Source organism: Apteryx mantelli, chromosome 1, assembly GCF_036417845.1.
Source record: "Apteryx mantelli isolate bAptMan1 chromosome 1, bAptMan1.hap1, whole genome shotgun sequence".
Lineage (NCBI taxonomy): Eukaryota > Metazoa > Chordata > Aves > Apterygiformes > Apterygidae > Apteryx > Apteryx mantelli.
The window spans coordinates 187,049,216-187,072,273 of NC_089978.1; the positions used below are offsets into that span (position 1 = coordinate 187,049,216).

General features: G+C 39.2%; 1 protein-coding gene across 1 annotated transcript in view; it reads left to right on the forward strand.

Annotated features, from left to right (window-relative positions):
• Positions 1-888: 888 nt before the first annotated feature.
• LRIG3 (leucine rich repeats and immunoglobulin like domains 3) overlaps positions 889-23,058 on the forward strand; it is a 45,465-nt gene continuing 23,295 nt past the window's right edge. The window contains exons 1-3 of the mRNA XM_067314281.1: positions 889-1,207; positions 8,428-8,499; positions 8,737-8,811. Of these exons, the coding sequence (XP_067170382.1) occupies positions 1,017-1,207; positions 8,428-8,499; positions 8,737-8,811 (338 nt within the window). The 5' untranslated portion in view covers positions 889-1,016. The remainder of the gene's footprint in view (positions 1,208-8,427; positions 8,500-8,736; positions 8,812-23,058) is intronic.

The following is a 23,058-nucleotide window of genomic DNA, read 5'->3' on the forward strand; positions in this document are numbered from 1 at the left end:
AGTAGTCTGACACTCTGCTTCTGCTGAGTGGGGATGTGTAAAGTCTACGGTAACTGAATCCACTGCAGGGTCCGGGCTTACATATGGAACTTGAACAATAGGTATTTACTTAAATTACAGAGATTACCTCAGAGATGTGGAATCCATATGCCCTGTCTACTTCCCTGCACCTCTGGAGCTGGGATCCTGTGAGGAACATAATGGGCTTAATTATGGTGTCTGGACTAGCCGTGCAGGACCCGGAAGGCTAGAGTTAACCTCACCTCACCTTTTACATCCCAGTGACCCCTGGCTCGGCTGGGAACGTGTTTGGACCTTTGCACAGGCTGCAGCAGCCTCCCCGGATTGCTCCAGCTTGTGCTAAACGGCGAGGTGGCAGAGGGAAACCCTGAGCGCGCAGCAAGGGGACAAGGCTTGGGAGACTCCCCTGTGCGGGGAAGGGAGCTCTCACGGCCCCGAGACCCCCCTGTGCGGGCAGGGGAGCTCTCACGGCTCTGGCCGAGGACCAGGCCTGGCGCTTGGTCCTGCCCCTGCTCCAGGGCCACCCTGCAGCTACCCCAAGGGAGGGAAGGGGGGTGACGGGCTCCAGGTGCCCCGTGCCGCCCCCCCCGCCTGGCAGCGGCCGCCCGCGCAGCGGAGACCTCCCCAGCACGTACTTCTGCGCTCCCGCCGCGCGGCTCCCCCTTTCGCGCCCCCGCCCGGGCGGCCCCGCGCTTGTTATTGTCACATGGCAGGGGGAGGGGGCTGCGGGCTGGCCGCGCTCGGGGCCGCGCCGCCGCTCGGAGGCGGGCTGAGGCGGTGGCAAGTTTGCGGAGTGGCTGGCGGCGGCTGCGGCGTTGTGCCTCCCCCCGCTTCTTTTTCTCCCTCCCCCACCACCTTCCCCCCTTGCCGGCGGCTTCGGGGCATGAGCGGGAGCCGCCAGCCGCGCTGAGAGGCGGGAGGTCGCGCTGCGCCCAGCTCTGTCAGTGTGGGAGCGCGAGGGACGCGGAGCGCGGGGCAGCGGCGCCCAGCCCGCCATGCCCCTCCGGCCCCGCGCGGCGCCCGCCGCCCTCCTGCTGCTGCTGCTGCTGCTGCTGCTGCTGCTGCTGGGGGGCCGCGCCGCCGCCCGCTGCCCCGCGCCCTGCCGCTGCGCCGGGCACCTCGTCGCCTGCAGCCGGCTGGAGCTGAGCCGGGTGCCCGAGCGGCTGCCGCGGGGGGCGGTGCAGCTGTGAGTACCGGCGCGGCGGGGATCCGCGGCGGCGGGGGAGGGCCGCCCGCCATCTTCCGTCCCGCGGGGCCTCCGCGCCCGCTCCGCGGCCACCCCGTGCCGCGGGCGGGGGGGGCAGGGTTTGGGGAGGGAAGTGCCCTTTTTGTGAAGCAGAAGGTGCGGGCGGCGCGGGGGTCCCACGCCGGTTGGGGGAGGAGGGGGTGCCCGGCGCGGGGGTGAAACTGTCGCTGCGCTGCCGCCGGACGTCCCGGGGGCGCCGGGCGCGGAGCGGTGCTGCGGGCATCAGGTCAACCCGGGCGGGGAGCAGCTGGCCTGTTAAAAACTTCTGCTGTAAGAGGGCTGACGGCTGTAATCGCTGGGACTAAAGCTGGGCCCAGTAACGCTATTCAGTGGTTTGGGGGGGGGGGGAGTTATTCTGATGACTTTCCTGGAAAACGTAGAATAATCGTCAAATTAATATCGGTTTCCAGCTACTTTGTGTGTCAGAGAAATTTTTCTAGCGGTCTTATTTTTGTTTGTGCGGTTCTTACTCTTGATCTTCATTCTTTAGTAGTTGTGGGCGTAATAGTTTTATTAATGCTGAAACTTACTGTATTTAATTCGATGAGACAGACTTACTGAATTCTTAGTAACACAAACTGAAACGCCATATGTAGAAAACTTGCTTTCAGTGACAAACTTTTATGGACAAAGCATAAATTATCGGAACTTTCTAAAAGCCAGAAAGTAGCTAAGGGACTTTTCACATTTGCTTTTAATCTCTTGTCGCTCAAATATCTTCTATATTAGTCGTATTAATTTTCTATTACATTTCCAAAGCAGATTGAGATAAGGACTTTAAAGTAAACAGGAAGGCTTTCAATTAGTTGTGGCTAATTCTGCTCAATTGCCTCGTCTGGAGGTCATGCTGCTTTACTCATGAAATGTGGATGGCTGTATTGACACCATATGGGGCTGAACATATGAATGACTCTAGGAGGTGAATATTTCTGTGCAGCGCATAGGAAAGTGTGAGGGGAAAGACTTTTTTTTTTTTCTTTTGACTTATGTGATTGAAACATGAATTAAATACCGGATCTGCTCTACCTTCAACAGCTCGTTTTGCTTCCTATTAAATTTCATCCCTCCTGTTCTTTCGAACAGTAAACTAACATAAGTTTTCTGACAAAACTTAAGGTATTTTTGATACTCAGCTACACTTTATAGCTTAGTTTCATAGCTTAACTTAGTTTAGTGATGTTAAGTTAAAACTCAGATGTGACACCTCAGTTAAAACCAAGGGGAGAAAATGACAGAACTTTCATTTTTAGAGTTACTTTAAAAAGTATTTTTCATTAGCGATAATATGAATTTGTCTTTTCCACTTCCTTTACTGAGAGACAATAAAACACATTGCAAGGCTTTTTTGTTAGCACAAGGGAGGTTTTTCTAATTAGAATTCCCTTGGTAATGTAAATTGTCCTTACGTAAGTTCACATTCCTTTAAAAGTGTGAGAAAATAAGTTCCACTTGTATAAATAAGCTTTGGTCTGTTTTAAGAAACCCTGCTGTGATTACTCATTGGACAGCTGTGTCACTCGGTCTTAAACTCACAGGAGTATCTCTTTGTAGGTGTCACCAAACCATGTGGTCTGGCTGCTTTTGTGTAAATATTTCTTTTGTTTGTGTCAAATGCCTTAGAAGTACCCTGCTCTTTCTTCCTTCCCCTCTTAATAAGAGAGCAAGACAGTGTGTGGCATTGTCTGTTACCTCCTGCTACTCAAGTACTTGCAACTTTGATTGCACAATGTGTAACATTATAATGCTTTTCAGCTTTACATACTCAGGAAAGGTTTGAATAGTCCAGATTATTGTTTCTCCAAACTGTGCATTTACGATTTTTAAAAGACTGTTTATGAATTTTATTGGTATATGTTTACTGTTTTTTCCCGTGGAAGTCCACACTGCATATAGCCAAAGGCTAGCAGTTTAATTGCAGGATTTCCAATCCTCTTTGGAAAAGAAAAGCTATTACACCATGTTCTCAACATATGCAGGCAAGAACTCCGGAGCAGGAGAATGCAAGTTCTTGCCTAAGAAGGTCTAGGCCCATGTTAGGCTTTACATACCAAGAGAGAAAACATGTCCGATGAAGTTGGCTTTTGAAGCTCTGGTTTCACTCTTTCATTCCTTTTGTATTCAAATGCCTTAGTGAAATAAAATGAGAGTTTGGAATGTGGAAAGACTACATGACCTTATAGTGGACAAAGAGTGAAATAAGAAAATGAGCCTGAATATTGAGTTAAATTCTGGGAGTTTTTTTGGTGGTAAATGTGAGGCTACTGCATTGCACAGAAAATACTTCATGAAGTGGGGTGTAAACAGGGTACAATTGTCAGCTTTACAGTAGTTTTAGCCAAAAAAAAAACCCAAACCCCTGTAACTCTGCCTTCACGTAAAATAATGATAATCCACTGAAAACAGATAAATATTTGTAATGGCTCTGTGTGCAAATAGTTTTGAAGTTAAATTTTAATTTACTTCTACTATGTGTGTCCTGAGATTGAAAGAATGTTGCTTTGTTAGAATTGATGCTTCATAGCCAGAAGTAGAGGGAGGAAGAGAGTTTGAATATGGGCCAGAGTCTTCAGTATTTATGAATTCTCAGTGGATTTCTAGAATACATCTTACCAGGTTCACCTAGGAATGCTAAAACTGTCAGTGAGACAGAAGGGAAAATCTAAAAGACATTTTTCACTAGTGTTTGTATTACATTTTTGGTATTTACATTTTATAAATCCTCTAGTTCTTTACCAGAATTGCCAGAAAAAAGGGCCGTATGGTTTTCACAGCTGTTTTTCAATATTTTCCAGACTAAAACTTGAACATAGCAAGCTGATTTATGAGTCACTTTGGATCAGTGTCTTAAAACAGCTACAGCCTGGCTTTTTGTTTTTCAGCTCTCTTGATTTCTGCTGAATTAGCAGCTCTGTAGGCCCCAGTGGGATTGATTAAGAAGCTGTTGCTGGATTTGCATTTTAAAATTTGACTTGGGACTCAGGTTTCTGAGTTCTCTAAGGAAGAAGATAATAATTGTAACTAAGTGTTGTCAATTAAGTTAGAGACTAAAAGTCATATTTACAAAATGTGTGAAGAAACACTCACCCTCTCCCTTTATGCATTAGGCCTTCCTTCATTTTTTTTATCACATAAACATGGATATTCAGAGTTTTGTTTCAGCTTTCTGATGCAGAGGCTGTGAAAGATATGAAAGATACTCATACAAAAGTATTTGAGTGTTGAAAATTCTTTATGCCAGTAATACTGGAATAGTGTTTATGAAAATACTTAAAATTTATATTTTGCCCAGTACTTGGTAGACAAGCATGTATACAGCTGTGTGATACAGGCAAGTCAGTATTGTCTGGTTTTTTTGTTTGTTTTTTTGTTTTGCTTTGTTTTTTTTCTTCAACTTGTGTTTGACAACCTGTTGTAAGTAAACAAGGGATAAGGGGTTTGTATGTATGTATTTTTGAAAGTAGGTGCCACATGGAAAATCTGAGGGTATCTGCAGTGTTAAAAAACAAACACAAAAAATTGTTTGAAACCTAGCATAAGTTGTTACGCTCATGGTTGCCTTGATAGACTCCAGATGGATGTGAGCTTGAGCTATGAGTGAAAGTGTCTGGCTCCAGTGTGGTGATCATGCACAGCAGTGGTTGTAATTGCAGGATTTTTATAGTTTAAGGACTCTGCCAGATTTTTTTTTTTTTTTTGCATGTTATAACTGCAGCAGAACAAATCTACTCACGTCTGTTACTGTCTGGTAGGTCCTTTAGGCAAACATGTTTTAAATAAACCTTTTGCAGGGTTTTTAGATGAAATGAAGAAACGCAGGTTTTTAGCACTAATGTTGAAAGCTCTTTGTTGAAGTAATTACTAATTCCTAATTCTTGTCTAAAGCATGAAGAACAGTAACACATTAGTCCCTAACAGCCATAACTTCACTGAATTTTGGCTATTTATTTGCATAGTTCTTACAATCCCTACAGACTAAAGCCAAATATTGAATTAAGTTTTAGTGTAAAAATTTTCTGTACTCTGTCTACTTTAAAGTAACAAGTTAGGTTCCCATCACTGTTAAAACCTAGTTGTTTATTATACCATATTTTTTCAGTGTTTACATTTAAGAATGCAGTATGAAAATCTCAGATCTAGAGTTACTATCTTCAGATGTTAAACAAATGGGTTTTTCTCAAATCTGTGGCCAGATTAATGTTTGCACTAGACTCTTAAGCAATGAAAGATTCAGTCCTGTAATTCAAGTGTGGTTAACCTCATTTACAGGAGAACTCAATCATAATGATGAAACTACCATTTGTGGATTTTTGAAAATGTTAACACTGCATTGGTTTTCCATATTTAAGAGGAAAAATCTTTAGGGGTTTAGACACCTGGAAGAAGACCCAGATATGTATTAGGTGCTTAAGTCTGAACTGAGGTTCATCCTCCCCTGGCCACCTGAGGTTGGAGGGTGTGACAGTTCTCTAGGTGTCTCTCTCCAACTGCCACCCCCCCCTTTTTTTTTTTGAGGTGGAAAATACCTTTCACACCTTCAGTTCTGCCCTGTGCACATTCCTACGCTGCCCTGACTTGGGGAACGTCATGTTTATCTCCTCCCTATATGTGACTCTGAGCCAGATGCTGGTGCTTCAGGCACCTGAGCCCTCTGGGCCACATCACATCGGAGCATATCTAATAACTGAGCACTGGATGGTACCCCTCATAATATGCATATGTGGGGCTGGGATTATTTTTTTATTATTATTTTTATTTTTTTTAACTGATTCTGGGAGAGGACAAAAGGGATAGTGGAGTTATTTGTCCTATGCTATCTGAGGAAATGGGCGACCTGAGTCCTCCCTTGAACAGGTTTTTTTCGTAGTTTCTATTCTGCAGGGGGAGCCTGACCCCCCAGGACTGTAACCGCTCATGGAGTGGGCAGTCTCTGTTCCTCCCGTTGAAGCTATGCCACTCTCACAGAAAAGAATTCAAGACTTGGGACTCTGTAGCTGGGTATTTGGGCATACAGTTGGAGTTGAGGGGGGAATATGTGGGTTGAGATTCTTGCAAAGCAGATACCTCATTCTGGAAACACTGAACAAATGAAGCATAAAGCACCAAACCATTCTGGGAGTCTAAAACATGATTTTACTGTCCCCTTGTGATACATAAGGAGCCTAGATACCTGGTTGGGTTTCAGTTTTATATCTGTGTTCTTCAAGAATCTGAAATGGTAGGTGCAGAGAAACCTGAGTTCCTGAGATCCCCAATTGCTCAGGACTTAGTAATATAGCTGAGTGCATTGCACAGATCTTGCAGCTGGCTTGATGTGGGCCAGTTCTGGTCCTTATGTAGTATAGCATGGCTGTGCAAACCATCTGTCAGGATCCATCGCTTCCAAATCTGTAGATGCGGGTGCAGCCTTGGCATGTTGGAAAACAGACACAGCCGTGACAGTCACAGACCTGTGTTTGGCATACTGAGCATAGATGACCGTGTACTGAATCATATTCTCCAGAAAAGCTTAGACTCCTTGAGTTTCCTCATATATTAAACTTGAGATGCTCTTCATGCCCACATGGCTTGATGAGGAGCTGGCTTAGTGCTGGCCTAGACATTGACTTTCAGACCCTTCTGGTGGTGCCAAGCACCCTCTTTTCCAAGCCCCTTCCTGCTTTTATCACAGACAGACCTGTTGGCACAGCATTCAGGATGCAGTGGTCAATTAGCACAGGGTGAAGTGTTGTGAAATAATCCAGGCTGAGAAATTCTCTTCCCTTTCCCTGGTGCCTCAGCTGCTCGTTCCTCAAGTCTGCTAGTGCAATTGTTTGTGGGTCTGTGTTGCAAATTCTGTCACTGAAAAGGGGTGAGTTTAGAAACTTAAAAATAATAAAGCTTTTGTTTCTTGGCTTGGATAAACTCAGCGTTCTGCTGTTCAGCACCCACCTTGCAGACAGTTGTATCGGTGCAGGTAAGATAGTGACGGGCTAGTATGGGAGCAGAAACTTAGAGGTTGTGGTGGATAGGTGACTAAAAAATGGGACAACAGGGCAAGCCATAGTGAAAGACCAGTTTTAAATCCGTACCACTTGCACAGATCTCTATAGGCCTGCAAGTTTGGGTTTGCCTAATTTCTCTGCATTCTCTTGTATGGTCATTCTTTTTGGTTCTGTGGTGTTTCTAGTACCTCTGAGACCACAGTAAATGTTTCTTATTGCATACTCTTATTACATGATATTTTCAAATGTTCAAGAGGACATTGAAGAGTCTCAGGAGGTGTCTGTAGATGAAAAGAATTAAAGGTTGACAGTGGTCAAGAAAATGTGTTGGATTCTTAGTACTATACCTTGTTTTGTAACAAACACTGTTGTCTCTAAAGAAGTATATGTGGAACTTCATTAACGAAATTTCTTACAAACCGCATCGATATATATATTGGGATCTTAAGTACAGAAAGGAAAAAGCTTAGTGTTACAAACTACTTTTCCAAGTGCAATTATATCTCATATTAATAGACATCTTAAAATTCAGCATAGTATGAGGCCTTCTTGTGTCTGTTTTCTTCTGATATTGCATGTTTAAGATGCACATTAAATTTACTTATAGAAGAAGAGTTCTGAATTGTATGAAAGCATGAAAATAGAATCAAGATTTCTGTGCTGTCATATCGTGCAGTTGTGATTTGTGAGTTGCTTTAGAGAAGCAAGTGAGAAGACTTGATGATAACAGATACTCTGATCTTGACTCAAGAAATGAGACTGCAGTGAGACTTGCTTTATGAATTTCTCTTGAATGACTTTAGCCATTAGAGGTTGCTTTAGCCATTAGAGGTTGGATCTTTTGTTGTGAAGGAATTGAGGGGAGGTTGTTGGTGGCATATATAAATGTTGAGATGTTTTTTGTGATAACTGCCTTAAATGCATGGCCACAGGCACTCACAGCCCAAGCTGTTCAGAGCTGCAGGAAATTCTTTGATACTACTGGTAGTGATCAAGGCACTTACAGTTATTTATACATTGAGTACTGAAATGAGTTTCTATTCTAATTTTACTAATATCAAAACCTCACTTTTTATAAACTTGGAGACAAATGATAGTATAGTTTGGATTGAAATTGCATTGCTTTACCCAATATTTTATGGCAAAACTGACAGCTTGTTTATTTTTGTAACCTCATAGGGATTTAAGTCACAACAGATTATATTCAGTCAACACTGGTTCCTTGGATCACCTTCATGGTCTTCGGGAAGTGTAAGTTAATTTGTCTTAATTAAAAATAAATTGTTTGGGTATGGTAATTGTACAGCTGTTTCTCTAGGGATAAGTGGTTGAAAAACAAAGATGTTTGCTGTTCTTCTGATATGCTACGTTAAGTGAAATGCAAATTAATTTCAATTTTGGAATGACATTGTTTGGCAGTTCAGCAAATCCAATGTATATACTTCTGATTGACATCAAAGCTGACTCTTCCTTTTTTAATATTAATAGGAAGCTGAACAACAATGAACTGGAGATCATTCCAAATCTGGGGCCAGTCTCTACAAATATAACTCTTCTGTCTTTGTAAGTAGATTTTATTCTTCTCTCTAGTTAGTAGAACTAACTCTACAGTGTTAGTGGAAATATGTGTATTACAGAGATTAAAGTAAAATAATTGGAAATAGAGCAGCTTGTGGTTAGGATGTTGATTATGTCATATTATATAGCAGGTTGTTTAAAATGTGTATAATTGAGCTTAATCCGTGTAGGTTTTATGCTTCTCTCAGATACAAAGACTGCATTAGAATTAATTTATGTTGTGGTAGTGCCCAGAAGCCTCAGACCTGTTGTGCTAGGCACCGTACAAACATTAGTAAATTTATACAAACTTGTACAATGCAAACTTTAAGAATTATATTCTATTATTATGCATCTTGGCTGAAATCCCAATTGTGTTAAATTGTGGCAAAATTCTATTAATTTGAATGAGGAAGGTGGGGAAATCCCCTCACCACACACCTTCAGGACAAATGTCTAGGTTAAAAGATGTTGTGCCAATATCTTAAAATGCCTTTTGAGTCAATTTTTGTGTGTGGTGTATAATTTTTACAGCTGCAGTAAGTACATGTAACTGTGACACACATTCAATTATGTCTATGTTCATTGCTTTGTTTGAAATAAATTACTAGGTTACTTGGTGGGACATCTGTAATACAGGTAAAAAGTTTAAAAAGTCATATGGGGCCCCAAATCTTTTAGGCCTATAAAAAAATTTTTGTTCTAAAAATATATATTTTTTATTTTAGGTGTTTTAAAGGAAATCTTATTCCCATGAATTTCACTTGAAAACAGTTTGATTTTCTTGGCCATCTAATTTCTCTAAGATGTTTGATGGAAATGCTAAAAAAAAAAAAAAAAAGTTATTATCGTACTGTCAATTAGAAAAAAAGATGTGTTTTTCATAGGTGGAATTTTGTTTTTATCAATGGAAATCAAAAGGATTTAAAGCTAGCAAAATGTAGCCCTCTGAACAAATCCTGCCCTTAAGTACAAATTGCAAGTTGCCTTTCTCAGGGATGCCTGAAGGGTTAAAACATTACAGTAAACTTTGGAAAGCTGTTCAATTAATTAAATTGATCACTATTCAATTGCTTACATCTGGTGGTTTGTAGGGGTTTGTTTTTACTCTAGGCCCAGGTCAGCTAAGTCAGCTGGTGCAGCCGCTGTGTCTGGACTGCTCTGTTTGAATAAGAACTAAGTGACATTTGATACTGATGTGGTTTTTTACAGATCAAAATCAGAAAAGAATGAAAGGAAAAGCAGATGGTGTTTGACAAATAACTCCTGAATTTATGCATATCATCTATTTCTGTTTTGCATTAACACTGGTGGTGTTTTTACACTGACATAGCACTCTGTAGTTTAATATCTCATTGATCTAAAAAATATATTTTTATTTAACTCTTGATGTTGTTAAGGTTCTTTTTACCATAAGGTTGGAAATGTTAACATAATAAAGTGTTTAGAATCCTCTTGCCTTACTTCTGATGAGTACAAAGTTGAGAATTTGTCTTAACATCTCCTCTACTCCATTCCATGGAAACTTAACTAGTTTAGATGAACCTAAAATTACCCCTCTGCAGCTGTGAAAAGATTTTTGTTTTCTTTTGATAGAATAAATAAAAATCAGTCATTGCTGGGTTGGTTGTTCCATGTCCCTGGATCACTAGCTTAGTTTCATTTACCCACCTGGCCAAACATGGAGAAACCTTTGTTAGGTCTGTGCTCTGCACTATATACTGACATTTAAAAGAGGGGGAAAAAATCTTTCTAAAAACTGTTATTACACTACCATTGCAGTTAAAATTGGTCTCACTGGGTGCTGGCTTGTTCTCATTCTATTTTGAACTACTTGGCATCCTTCTGTATGGTGTCAGGATGTTACCAAATATGTTCAGTATGCCTCAGCTGAGATTTAATATCTATTGTATGACCACTGTAGAGATTTGTTGACTTTAACATGGTAGAAATTACTCTTTAAGCAATTTAAAGGTTCTTCATTAACTTATGAATGTCAATGTATGATAGTTAAGACAATTATTTGTGCCACATCAAAAACATAGAAAGAACAGAAAATTAGAGAGTGACATTACATTTTTCAAGAAATAAAGCATCCAGTGACTTTGAGAAAGGTTTCCCTTTTGAACATCTCACAGGTCAGAAATTATGTCAGAAAGACTTCACACTTCATTTTACAAAAAAGGATGTAAATAAAGAGGAATAAACAAACAGTTTTCTGGCATAAAAATATACATAATATACTGGTGTCTTGGATCAACAAATAGATCAATTTAATGATGCATTTTTTTCTGTGCTGGATGTTATTTGGAGAGGTTGTATCAGACTGAAAAATACAGGATTTTCAACTTTTATAAAAAAGGAGCTTGTGGAGCCTTTCCAAAACAAACTACTATTTCCTTGTGGGGACTTTGTTCTGACTTTCAAACAATAGCTGAAAAGAGGGTGCCTGTCTTCTGAAACTTTATTTGATTACATTTCTTATGAGATACATATATGTCTGTTCATTACTGTTGGTTGAAAAGCCAGTTGTTTTTTCAAAGAAGTTTTCAAGGAATGCTGTGAAAGTGGTGCCCTCCTTTCTTGCCAAAATCTTTACTGTTGAAGAATGTCTCTTCTAAGAAGAGAAAAATGTTTCCAGGTGCTCGTTGCTCACCTGTAGAGCTTTGGATTTTTACCTATTCTGCAGGAATCTTTCTTGTCTTGCAAAGGAAATTACACTGGTGGTATGTCTACAGTGAATAATATTGCAGGTATCTCCACATACCACTGTATCTCTAAATTCTTTGAGCAAGCATGCTTAAACAAGCATGGGTGGGTTATCATGTTAGTGTAGTTTCCATTTCTGGAGCTACCTCCTTGCCAGCTATCTAACTGATATTTATCTAGCTTAGATATTTCCATGCTGCTGAATTATGCAGAGTAAACATACCCAGAGCAACAGATGTTCCCAGTCTCATACTCAGTGTCTGCTGGTAAAATTAAACAATGAGGCCAACATTTTGGCTTTTATGGATGGCAGCTGAGAGTTGAACACCATGGGAAAGGAGAGTATCATGCAGGTACCCCACACACATAGGTGTGAAGGAATATGCAAGCAAATGCAGGTGCACTCTCATTATGCAACTGGAAGTGCATCTGTTGTTTTGTTTATGGGATGAGTATGTGTTGTTACATGTGCATGGGAGAGCTTCTGAGCCTCCTGGGAATCTGGAACTGGCTGTGAACTAAACGGGTGGTACTTTGGGCTAAATCTCATCTGCAGGCCTTTGGCTGTGAATCTATGATGGCTTCCCTAACACTAACATATGTAGTACCTAGTGGACAGAGCAAAGGGTGGGATTCGTCTTTCCTACCCTGAATATATGAAAATTTGGTATTTTAAGTACAAATTAGTCCCCGTAGACCTTCTTCAGGGCAAATGGAAGAAAGCAGTCTCTATCTGAAGTTATTTGTTTTTCCTAAAATAGGTCAGATGATTTGTCCACTAAAGCCCACCTAGATATCTATTTTAGACTAGTTTTTAGATGTCTAAAGTTAGGTTCCTTCCAAAATGACCAGCAAACATACTTTGGCATACCTGTCTTACTGTGATGTTATTTGTAGAGGTCTGATAGCATCTTTCAGCCTGCCTGACCATTTAAGTTAACAATTTCATGCTGAAATTTCAGGCTGTGTTTGGGGTTGTTTTTCTTTTTTTGCTCAGGCACCCAGCCCCTTCCTCAGCCTTCTGTGAGAGAGGGCAGGAAGAGAGCAGTTTATCAAGGTAGAAACAAAGTTCAGCCATTTGGCAGACATTTCCAGCTCTCCAGTCAGAACAGCAGTTCTAGCCAGGCTGCCAGGTCATCCCAAGAACTGGACAGTGCAAGCTTTTGGGGAGAATACTGGGTTTATTGACCAATTACCACAAATATGTATATAGTAATATACATACACAATGTACATGATAATGTAGGTGTATTAAGATAGCTGCATTTATCTGTCCCTTGTTAGATGTTTCCTTATTTGCATTCCTGAAATGCTTGTAAAACCAATGAAATTAAATGAAATTGCTTTAAAGGGCTGTAGTAGTTTTATATTAGAAAATTTTGCAGTTCTGTGAGGGGGAAAAAAAATTCTTTTTTTTCTACATAGGTGGGTCGCTTTTATATTGGGTATAGAAATGGGCACTAATTCCCTAGGACAAGAACAAGCAAAAATTCTGAAGTTTCCTAAAGACTGCTGAGTTGGTTCCTGTTCTAATGGCATTCCTTTTCCAAGATATACCAGTCTTTCCCTATTTATCCTGAAAACCTGCTAGAGTCTGTTATGTTGATACATGAGAAGAGAACTAGCATTACCTTTTAGGTCTGTCACTGCTGTAAAGTTTTGCACCTAATTTGAGTCTAGCTCCCATACACTAAGACTCTGAAGAGTGGAAGTGATTTTTGACTTCTGCCTTTTATATATACTAGTGTAAAGGTAGTGTATACTAAAATTCAATCAAATATACATCAGCATGATCACTTTAGTGGTTGCAAGCTAGTGATATTTGAAAGCCTTCCTAGAATATCTTCCCTGTGCCCAGAAAGTACAGATACAGTACTCTTTCACAGTTCCCTGGAAAATATGAAGTATCTCACCTTATGGCCGTAAGGATACTCCTCCAGAAGTCTTGGTGCCTCTCTTGGGAGGAGATAGCTAACTGGTATAAATAAAACAAACAAATGTTGTTTGTCAGTGTGTCTCTTCTCTTTTAACTGGGATACATTTGAGATAAGTAGTGCTAGTTACATATCAGACTCAAGGCGTGGTTTTCATGCAAGCCTGAGACTTAACTTTATTCAGCGTTGTCATTTTTGTGTGTGTACGCATGTGTGACGTGTCATATAAAATAAATGTAAAAACATCTGTAGGATTAGCATGTAAGAGCTGGAGTGTATTAAATGCTCAAGAGATGATTTGGGTAAATAAACAGCTACTTTGAGTGTAACCAGCTTTAATTCCAAAGAATTTGAAATCTCCTAATAATCAGTGACTAAAGACCCTTAAAGATACTTGGGGTTGTGATTTAACTGTTGTAAGGGAGAGCAGTGCTACTAAAGCTGAAGAAGTAGACAGGAACTGATAATTACAATAACTTTGCAGAAAAGCATTGCATGATCTTTAACTACCAAATATGTATGTTTGCATAGGGCTTCTAGTTTAAAACTCTTCAGAAAAAAAACAACTTATTTTAGTGTGATTAGTGTTTTGAAAGGGAGATGGACACCTACTGATTTGCAAATGCTGCAACACGTAGGCTTTGTTTAAGAATATACAGTTTAAATAAGAAACACATACTGCTTTACTTAAGAGATTTTTAAAAATACACTCAAAACTGTGGACACCATCCAACATCCTCAGCATACCATATCCTTGAGTGCTATGAAAAATGGCAGCAATCAGACTTTAGAGAGACAAAACAACTTTAACAGTAAGTATGAGAGTATTCTCCCTCCCCAGCTGAACTTTATATTGTTGTTAGCAAAATATATATGAGAACTAGAATTAATATAAAATAAAAAGTTTATTATTTTCTACATCCAGGATATGTTATTTAATAATCATCTTGCTGTCTCTAGGGTCTAGGAAAGCCATACATGCCAAAATCTCCACTGCAATGTAGCATGAAATTCTAACATTAGGCTAGCTTTAAATGGTGGAATGTTTTAAATACATTTATGATATTCCATTTTATTGAATAGAAATTATTTTAAATAAAGCATTAATATATGTGGAGTAGATGATTTAGCTGGAAATATTCTTGTAGCTTATAAAGACTGACCACATTAGTCTAGAACCTCCAAAAATATTCAGTCTTACTAAAGCTATAGTAGAAAATACAAAGTTCATGGTGCTGAAATAAAAGGAACATTGGTGATTTAAAATGCAATAATATTTCTTCAAATTTTACATTAATACAATGTTTGTATTATGTTTGAACTTCACTTTTTTTTTTTTTTTAAGGAATGTGAAATCTTTCCATCAGAGGGCATAGAATATGCAACGTTGTACAGGTTTACACTAACAGTATTCTCCAGCTCCATCTGGAAAGGGAGCCTTTAAGGCAGTTGAAACAGAGTCCCATGGCCATTCCATTTTGATCTTTGAAATGATTAAAAATGTTGCCAGTATTGTGATTTCTTCAAATGTGCCCACTTGTCTGTTAGGTGCTGGACTGCATCTACAGGTCATTTAAGCACTTTTTATAGCCTTCAGCTTGTAATGTTTTTCTGTTGGTGTAGGCTGAATTTGAGTGCATTGGATTTGAAGACACATGCACTTGTGTGTCTTGGATGTTTAAAAAGGTAAACAAAGAACAGTAACCATTAGGATTGGTCAAAAGATAAAATTGGCCAAAAGGATGGGGAAGTAGCCAATCTTAGTTGATTTTAGGGCTTACAGGTTTTCATGGTAAGCAAAACGACTCCAACTTTAAATGTAGCTTTCTTATCAGCCCTTCTGGAAAGACTTTGACTACTTGATTATTAATATCAGGCCTTTTGTTTTCAATGAGCATGTTTGAGAAACTAACCTAAAAGCTGAAAGTCGGTGCTATACTGAAAGAAATGCAAAGTCATTCTCTTCAAAGGAAAAAAAAAATTATCAAAGCCATCAACAATGGTGTGTTAAAAATAGGGTTTTTTGGTCACTGAAAACAAGCAAAAACCCAGAGAAGGCCTTAAAAAGTTTTTTCAGATCCAGAGAGTAGTGTTCTCTGAATGAGTGTTGTGCTTGCTGCTTGTCTAACCCATGCAGTTGCCATGGGGGATTTACTGGAGGAGAGGGTCTGTAAGTTTTAGCGTCTACCAGGCTTCATTAAAAATCTCTGATACTTTAAAAATAATTTATCAGAAGAGCCAAAGTTTAGCTTTGTATCTTACTATACTAGCTTCTTTCTGCTATCTTGCTTAATTGCTCATTAATCCTGATTTCAGTCATCAGCAAAGTTTCTTCAGTGGACAGCACGCTTTGCTCCAATCTGAATAAAATCCAACTGATGAAAGACCCAGTTACAACACGATTGTTTCCTGAGATGTATAAAACATTGTGCTATTAGGCAGTGGAGATAGAGCTAACTGTTGGGATACAAAACTTTAGTATGTGGAACTTACCATGTTGCAGTGTCATTATCTTTACTTCTAGGGTGAATGGGATTGTTTGTGCTGCCTGCATAGATATGTAATCTGAAAAAGGATTTTTCTTTATACCTCTTTAAACTGAATAAACTAACTCTTAAGTTGAAAAGTGACTTCTCATAGGTCTTTGTTAAACAAGATGCCTAGCTTATGACCAAAGATTTGTTAATTCATCTGTTTTAGGCAGTTTCATTCTTCCTGCTTGCTTCCATTCTCCTTACCAGGAAGAACAAGATAAGATTATCTTCTCCTTTTTTGAGGAATAATAAAGGATATGCTGATCACTGATCTTCATTCTTGCTTAATAAATTCCTCTGTTTTCAGAATGATACTCCTCTGAAATTAGTTTGCACTGTTTCATTCTGTCCTTGATTAATTAACATATAAGTTAAATACCTATCTAACTTTATGCACAAAGCTAGTAATGCTACTAAAGAAAAGTTGTGATTAATCCATTGCACTATGTATTAGTGATTTTGTTTTAGTATTGTATATGTCCATTTCTGTTTAAAATATGGAAATACATGTTTCAATATGTTTTCAGATAGTGGGTCTTCCAGGTCATGCTTCAAATAGGTATCTTGAGAAGTAAAATTCAATTCATTGATGCAAACATACATAATAGATTATATGTCTGTCCCAGCTGGCAATGTGTTAATAAGAATGATAATTTACACTGTTTGGCAATATCCTAATGAGTAAAACTCCTTCCAAGTACCTTCTGTAAAAGATACCTTCTGCATCTTTTCATGTAACATTGTTTGGAAGAAGGTATGTTTGGGGGAGGTTGTTTGGGGTAGATATGAGAAATTTGCCCCTTTGTCATCTAGCAATAGGTTGGAAATGGAAGCTGTGTAGAATCTGGAAGAACACCATCTCAGTTGACATTTAGAAAGCTATAGTCACAAGGATGAAATTTAGACGCAACTCCTGAAAATGAAAGCTTACATTCAGTAAAAGTGGATGCCTTTCCCTTCTACGTTTGCCAGAGAAAGTGGTATTGTGCCAACATACTAAACTAAAGTCTGGCTCCCAATATTAAGAAAATTTCGGTCAAATATTTTAAATCCTTGTCATCTCTTCAGTTACCACTTTCTTATGTGAAGGATTAAGATTTCGATGCTGCCTGAAAGAGTTTGTTTTGAAGAAGGATCGAAAAAAAAGGATAGAGGAATGTCAGACTGGGCTTCAGGCATAAGGCAAGTTGGAGAAAGTCCCAAAAATGAGAGTGGTGGTAAACCATGTGTGACTTGGGCTGAAGTTGCGAGCAAAAAGCTAGAGTAAAGAAACTTTACTGGAATTAGTTTTTGCAGTCTTTGACATTTGTTATAGAGAGTAAGAGGAAGTAAATGAAAGAATTTGAAAAGGAACCTGTCTTAGTCAGACTTGTAGGCATGGAAACAGGTTTTTACGGCAGCAGTTTAGACTGAATGATGCGAAAGGAAAGAAGTATCTAGAAACCTGGAGTTCGTTGTAGCAGACATATAAAGTAGTGAGAGCCTAGACGAATGCTTTTGCAATAAAACTGGAAAAGAATGCAAATTTTATGGCTATTTTCAGTGGAAAAACCTAGCATGATTTTCTGATCAACAGTGTTAAAAAGATTAATTAAAAGCAGTAATGTATCTGAAAAATAGAGAACAGTATTCCTGTGTGAGAAAATAAAAGAACTGTAGGAAATTTTACTAGGGAGAATTGTGCCAACTTGTAGGGCATACAGTACAGAGAATGAGGGAAGTCAGAAAGGAATTTAAGAGGTCAGAGTTATAGCATAGAGAAATAGTTATTGCAATAGAGCAGTCAAATGTAATGACTGAGACAGACATCGTGCCTGAGGGAAATAGGAGTTGACAGGAGAAGATCCTTCTACTTCTTACTAGCAGTTGAAATGAGGAGTGGGTCTTCTAGAAGAGTGTAAGTCTGAAGTCTAGGGAAAGAAACTTTCAAGAGGGAGGACTGGCTCTCTGGAAATGAAGGGCAGAAGTTTTTACTTGATGAGTCCACACATTAGATTGAAAATGTGATTTATAATATGGGTGGGCAGTATGCTGGGTTTAATCTAGCTGCCACAAACTCATAGCTGTGTAAGGTTTTAGACTGGACTAACAGTCACAGAGTACACCAAGTCCACAAAGGGCAATTATTCCTGCTGTTAGCCTCTGCTGAAATAGCTATGCCTTCATTGCTGCTGTTTACCCTAGTTAAAATAAAGTAATGCACTTAAACATTCACTTGGATATCACATGCTAAGTAATTTGTGATTTTTATTTATTTTTTATTTTTTTGGCAAGGCCAAAAAGTCGAATTGGAACCAGACTCTAGAGTATCAAGAGAAGAGTTTGGAGAGAAATTTTAATTAACTACATATTAGTATTATGACTGAACTCAGGAAAGAATTGCTGTGAAAGTATCAAGTGTTTGGAAGTTTGGATTTGCCTCCATCTTCTTTCTGATTCACTGTCTCTGAGATGTTTCACTCTACATCACTCTTTTCCTCTTTTCCCTGTTTATGTTTGGCTTAGGAATCAGTAAAGCTTTGGTCTCAAGTTTTGGATAGAGACTTGATAGATTAAGGAGAAACTCTGAGTCTTGAGTTTGTACTTTGTACCTATATACCACAAAAAATAAGCACACAAAATAAGACCTGAGACTGCGCTGATGTCTGGCCTGAAAGAGCAGTGACAGACAAGAATCAGGGAATGAAGGAGAGCTTCGAAAGAAAGAGCAACTGCTTGCCTCGAGGAATGTGAGGAGCCTGTGTGTGAACTAGGCAGCAGACTTGCAGACTTACCAGTAGGACTGAAAGTGAGCCAGAATCCTGACTCTACTTCTGGCATCTACTTCTCTGAGATAGAAGTTTCACTTGAAATATTTATGTTTCTATCTCTAACAGCTGTAAAGATTCAAAAAACTGGAGGTTCTAATTCAATGCCTTGGTCTGCAGTTGGTTGTCTGATTGTGAGAAGTGTATGTAGTCCCATTCATATCAGGGGATTTTTGTAAGGAGAATGTTAAACTTGAAACTATAATTGCAATATTTTAGATGATATAATTGTTCATTACAGCCTGGCTAATTTTAGTAGGCAGATGAGTACAAGTGGAAGAAAAAAAAAACAACACCGAGGTCTTTTTTTCTCCTTCTTTCTTGTCTTTAGGAGTTACTGAGACTGTTTCCTGTAGCATGTACTCCTGAAACTTGTCCAGCCTCATTCTAAAAGCCACAAAACATGAGTCTTTCAGCACTTTCTGAGGAAGTTTATTACAGTCTTGATCTTTCATCTTTATTAGCAATTATGTTTTCTTTTTGTTAAATTTTCTTCTCTCGGTGTCTTCACATCATTGTTTATTATGAGAGCTCCAAAGTTTATAGAGCAGAAGACTTGGAGGAGTTTGGAGAAAAAGGAGGAAAAAAAAAAAAGTAAGAAACAGTAGCTGATAGTGTCATATGACTCTTGTCATACAGTCATGGTGGGTGAATGGAAGGAATATAAGGAGCGGCAACCACAAAGATTTGGGCAAACATGACAAAGCAAACTGTGCGCTGTAGTGGAATGCAACTGAGATCACCCTGTATGTGCTTGGATGGAGACAGTCATGTCTGCTTTGCCTGTGCTCGGACATGGCTGCCTGCAAGCCAGCTCTAATCTGGAAGCCATGTAAACATGAGACCCTCAAACTAAAGATCTGTGAACCCTAGTGTCTTGGCTTAAACAGTGCTCAGTAACATATATCTAGAACTGGCAGAATGTTTTTTGCCTTGCACATCCTCTTAATCTCTAGCACTAGGCTCCACTGTAATCTCATTAGCCTGTTTGTAAAGCCAGTCTAGTATACCCTGTCTGCCAGGGCTTAGTTTTTGAGGGGCAGGAGATAATGGACTTAGTCCGCACTCGCACAGTTTTTGAAACAGAGCTACATTAAATGGAGCAACTTTGGAGAGCAGGCTGCACAGGCGCACAGCTCTCCAAGTGTGTCTCTATAGGCAACTTCATTTTTTACCAGTTTGCTCCACCTCCAGACTCATACACATGTTCTGTGTCAGAATCATGGTGTAAGATAAAGCCAGGAGGTTCTCAAAAGATGACAGATGAAAATCTACCTGGAGCGAAGAGTTTTTCTTGGGAAGGAAGACCAAGAACTTTGTGCTGAGGTTCTGAATAGAAGTAAGAGATAGGATTTCAGGTCTTAAGTTATTACAGAGAGAGATCTTCCATGCTATAGGATCAAACCAATTGAGTCATATTTTTAAGCTTCCAAAGCTGTTTTTCTAAGATAGAACACATTACGTATTGACAGTCTTATGAAGAGATACTTACTCATACCATCTCATATCTTAAAAAATGGTTTTCTTCAGCTAATGTGAAACACTGTGCCTAAATGGTGTTAACTAGATCCTTAATAAGATGGATACGGAAGCTGCTGTCCTGTTTTATTTCCCCATAGCCAAAGAAAGTACAAGTCACTATGTCAGATATGCTGTAGCTGCTGTTTATATAGAGTGAATCTTGAGATCATGTTCGACTGGGCTGTTGCAAATGTTTGGCCTAGTGGTGTGGCTGAAGTCTTGAATGCTGATATGGTAAGCTTGGGTTTTTCTCATACCCGTAATGAAAAACTGGTATTCTGTCTTAAGCTGGTATTCACGCAAGCTTATGTAAAAATAATTAAATCAATGTACATGCACTCTTTTTTTGTTTGTGCTGCAAATTAGGGTGTAGGCACTCAAATAGCAAAAGGCATATATTCAAACTCGGGTAGATATTTTGGTGGTTTTATCTGTATTCCTCAGTGCTCCTGCTTCTTTAGCCATAACAGAGAAAGTTAAAGGAGGTTGTAGCGTGTTGCTGTTTGTTGCATATGAAGAAATTGAAATGTGCGTGGACCAGGTGTACTTCTGTGAGAACTTGATGTGCTGGTTCTCCCATTGCAAGGGGACCTCTGATTGCCATGATCTTCCCTGAAGGATCTGTAAAATGAAACTGGTACGGTATGCACAACTCTTTTGTCTGAGCACAGTAATACCACTTGGCTGGAAAGCTTTTGCACAGAAGACAAACTTGAACTTAATTATGCCAAGAAAAAGGATACTGTTTGGTTCTGTCTTGATACATTAGATAGGCTTGCATTTTCAAACATGTCCTTTGTGACTAATTTTGAAAATAACTTGGCAGTTGTGAGGAAGTTGACATAGTTTTTATTTGATTTACTTAAGTGATGATTGTAAAGAAAAAATCAAATTATAATTAAACATTCTAATTTTAATTAGGGCTATGGCTTCAAATAGAATGATTCTGTTTGGCATGTTTTCAGCACCAGATAATCTCCTTTTAGCTGTGAGTTATTGAGTTTGAATTTTTTTGACAGGAAGACTGGATTAGGAGGCTTGGACAGTAAAGAGGGAAGTGTTTAAATATTTTGCATTTGAGTAGCTCCCACAAATGTGAACAAGTAGAATGGTACAGTGAGTGCTGATTTGATTTTCATTATGAGATGGAACAGAACTTTGATGCATAGCTCTGTATCAGTGAAAAAAAGAAGTTAATTTCTCCACACAAGGTGACTCTGCCATCACCAAAAAAAGAAAAACATTCCCCAAAACAAAGAAGCTGCTTTTTGTGTGTGTGTGTGTGTGTGTGTGTGTGTGTGTGTAACCTGGTCTGCGTCAGGTAATTTGCCAGTTGGTTTAAGTACTAATCTGAAGGCTGTATAAGAGTTTTATTCGGTTCCATTAGATCCAACTAAACTTTGTAATACAGGGGCTATTATCCTGCCAGTTGTAAGGAATTTCTGTTTTATGAAGCAATGCTGACACAAAGACAGCACTGTGTAAGCTGTGTCCATAACTGAACACTTTCACACTGCAATTTAGGAGGCGTGCAGTTCAGGAAATTGCTGGCTTCTGCTGGAGCACACTTTTACTGCAAGGAAAATTTTATTCGTCACTCAAGTAATTGGCAGTTTTAATACCTTGTTAGTAATTACCTTATAAACAAACTAATGCATAAAGGCAAGGCTCTATGACCTGTTATCTAACTCGTAGTCTTATTTGGCCAGTGTAACTGACACGTGGTGGTGTTTGTTGTTGTTTTTTATTAAAGTAATTTGTTTCCATTTATTATAAATACTTTCAGCTAAGAGTTTAAAAAAAAGAAAAATGCAGTGTTACCTCTACCAGACAGCCTGTAATGAAACATGATATGGAAAAAGAGCAGCGTTGGAGGGGCTGCAAGATCACTTGCCCGTTCCCACATGTGGTCGAATTAATCTAACTTCTGGGTCAGTTTTTGAGACAGGATTTTTTTGTCTTGAGTAGTAATTGTATTCCCTGCCTTTGCATACATGACGGTTGCCCATGCTATCCTAAATCTGTGGCTTTGTTTGATCCAAAACAAGTATTTCCAATAAAGGCAAACACATTTCAGAAGCAGTTGATAGTTTTACCTGAAATTGCCTTTACCTGCAATCTCTAGAAGCTGGGGAAAGCTCCTAAATTTTGATCATTCATCATACTAGGTGTAGGATGTATCATAGCCAGAACTGACTTGAACTTGACAAGGTAACAGGATCATTTAGGGTTACATTCATTTAATTAGTCATGATCTGTTTTCCCTTATGTGCCATTAGCCCCAAATGAATAGCCCTGTTGATGTTGCTGATGTGTATGTATGATTCTGTACATTATGCAAGTAGGATGGAAAGCCTGGTAGGCTGCTGGGTATGAAAATGAAATATGATGGCTGCAAAAAAGCATCTTTCATTGGAAGTAGAAAAAGGGGTATTGCTAGTAGTAGGTGAAGATATCCATATCTTTAAACTGTTGCAAAGTTTTTGTTATGGAATAGTGTGATGCCTTAGTTGAAGTCTGAGCACACATGAAGTCCAGAGCCTCTGTAATGAGCTGTAATAAGCATGAATTTTATTCTTTGCTAACAAACAAGTAAAACCTGTACGATGAAATACTCGGTCTAATTTCAAAACACAAAGAATGTCTTCCTGAGGGGGGCATGCTGTCATGCATATCTTCTAATCTAGCTCTGTTTTTATGGAAATTCAAACTGATTTTCATGCTCTCATGCTCTAGCTTTTTTTTTTT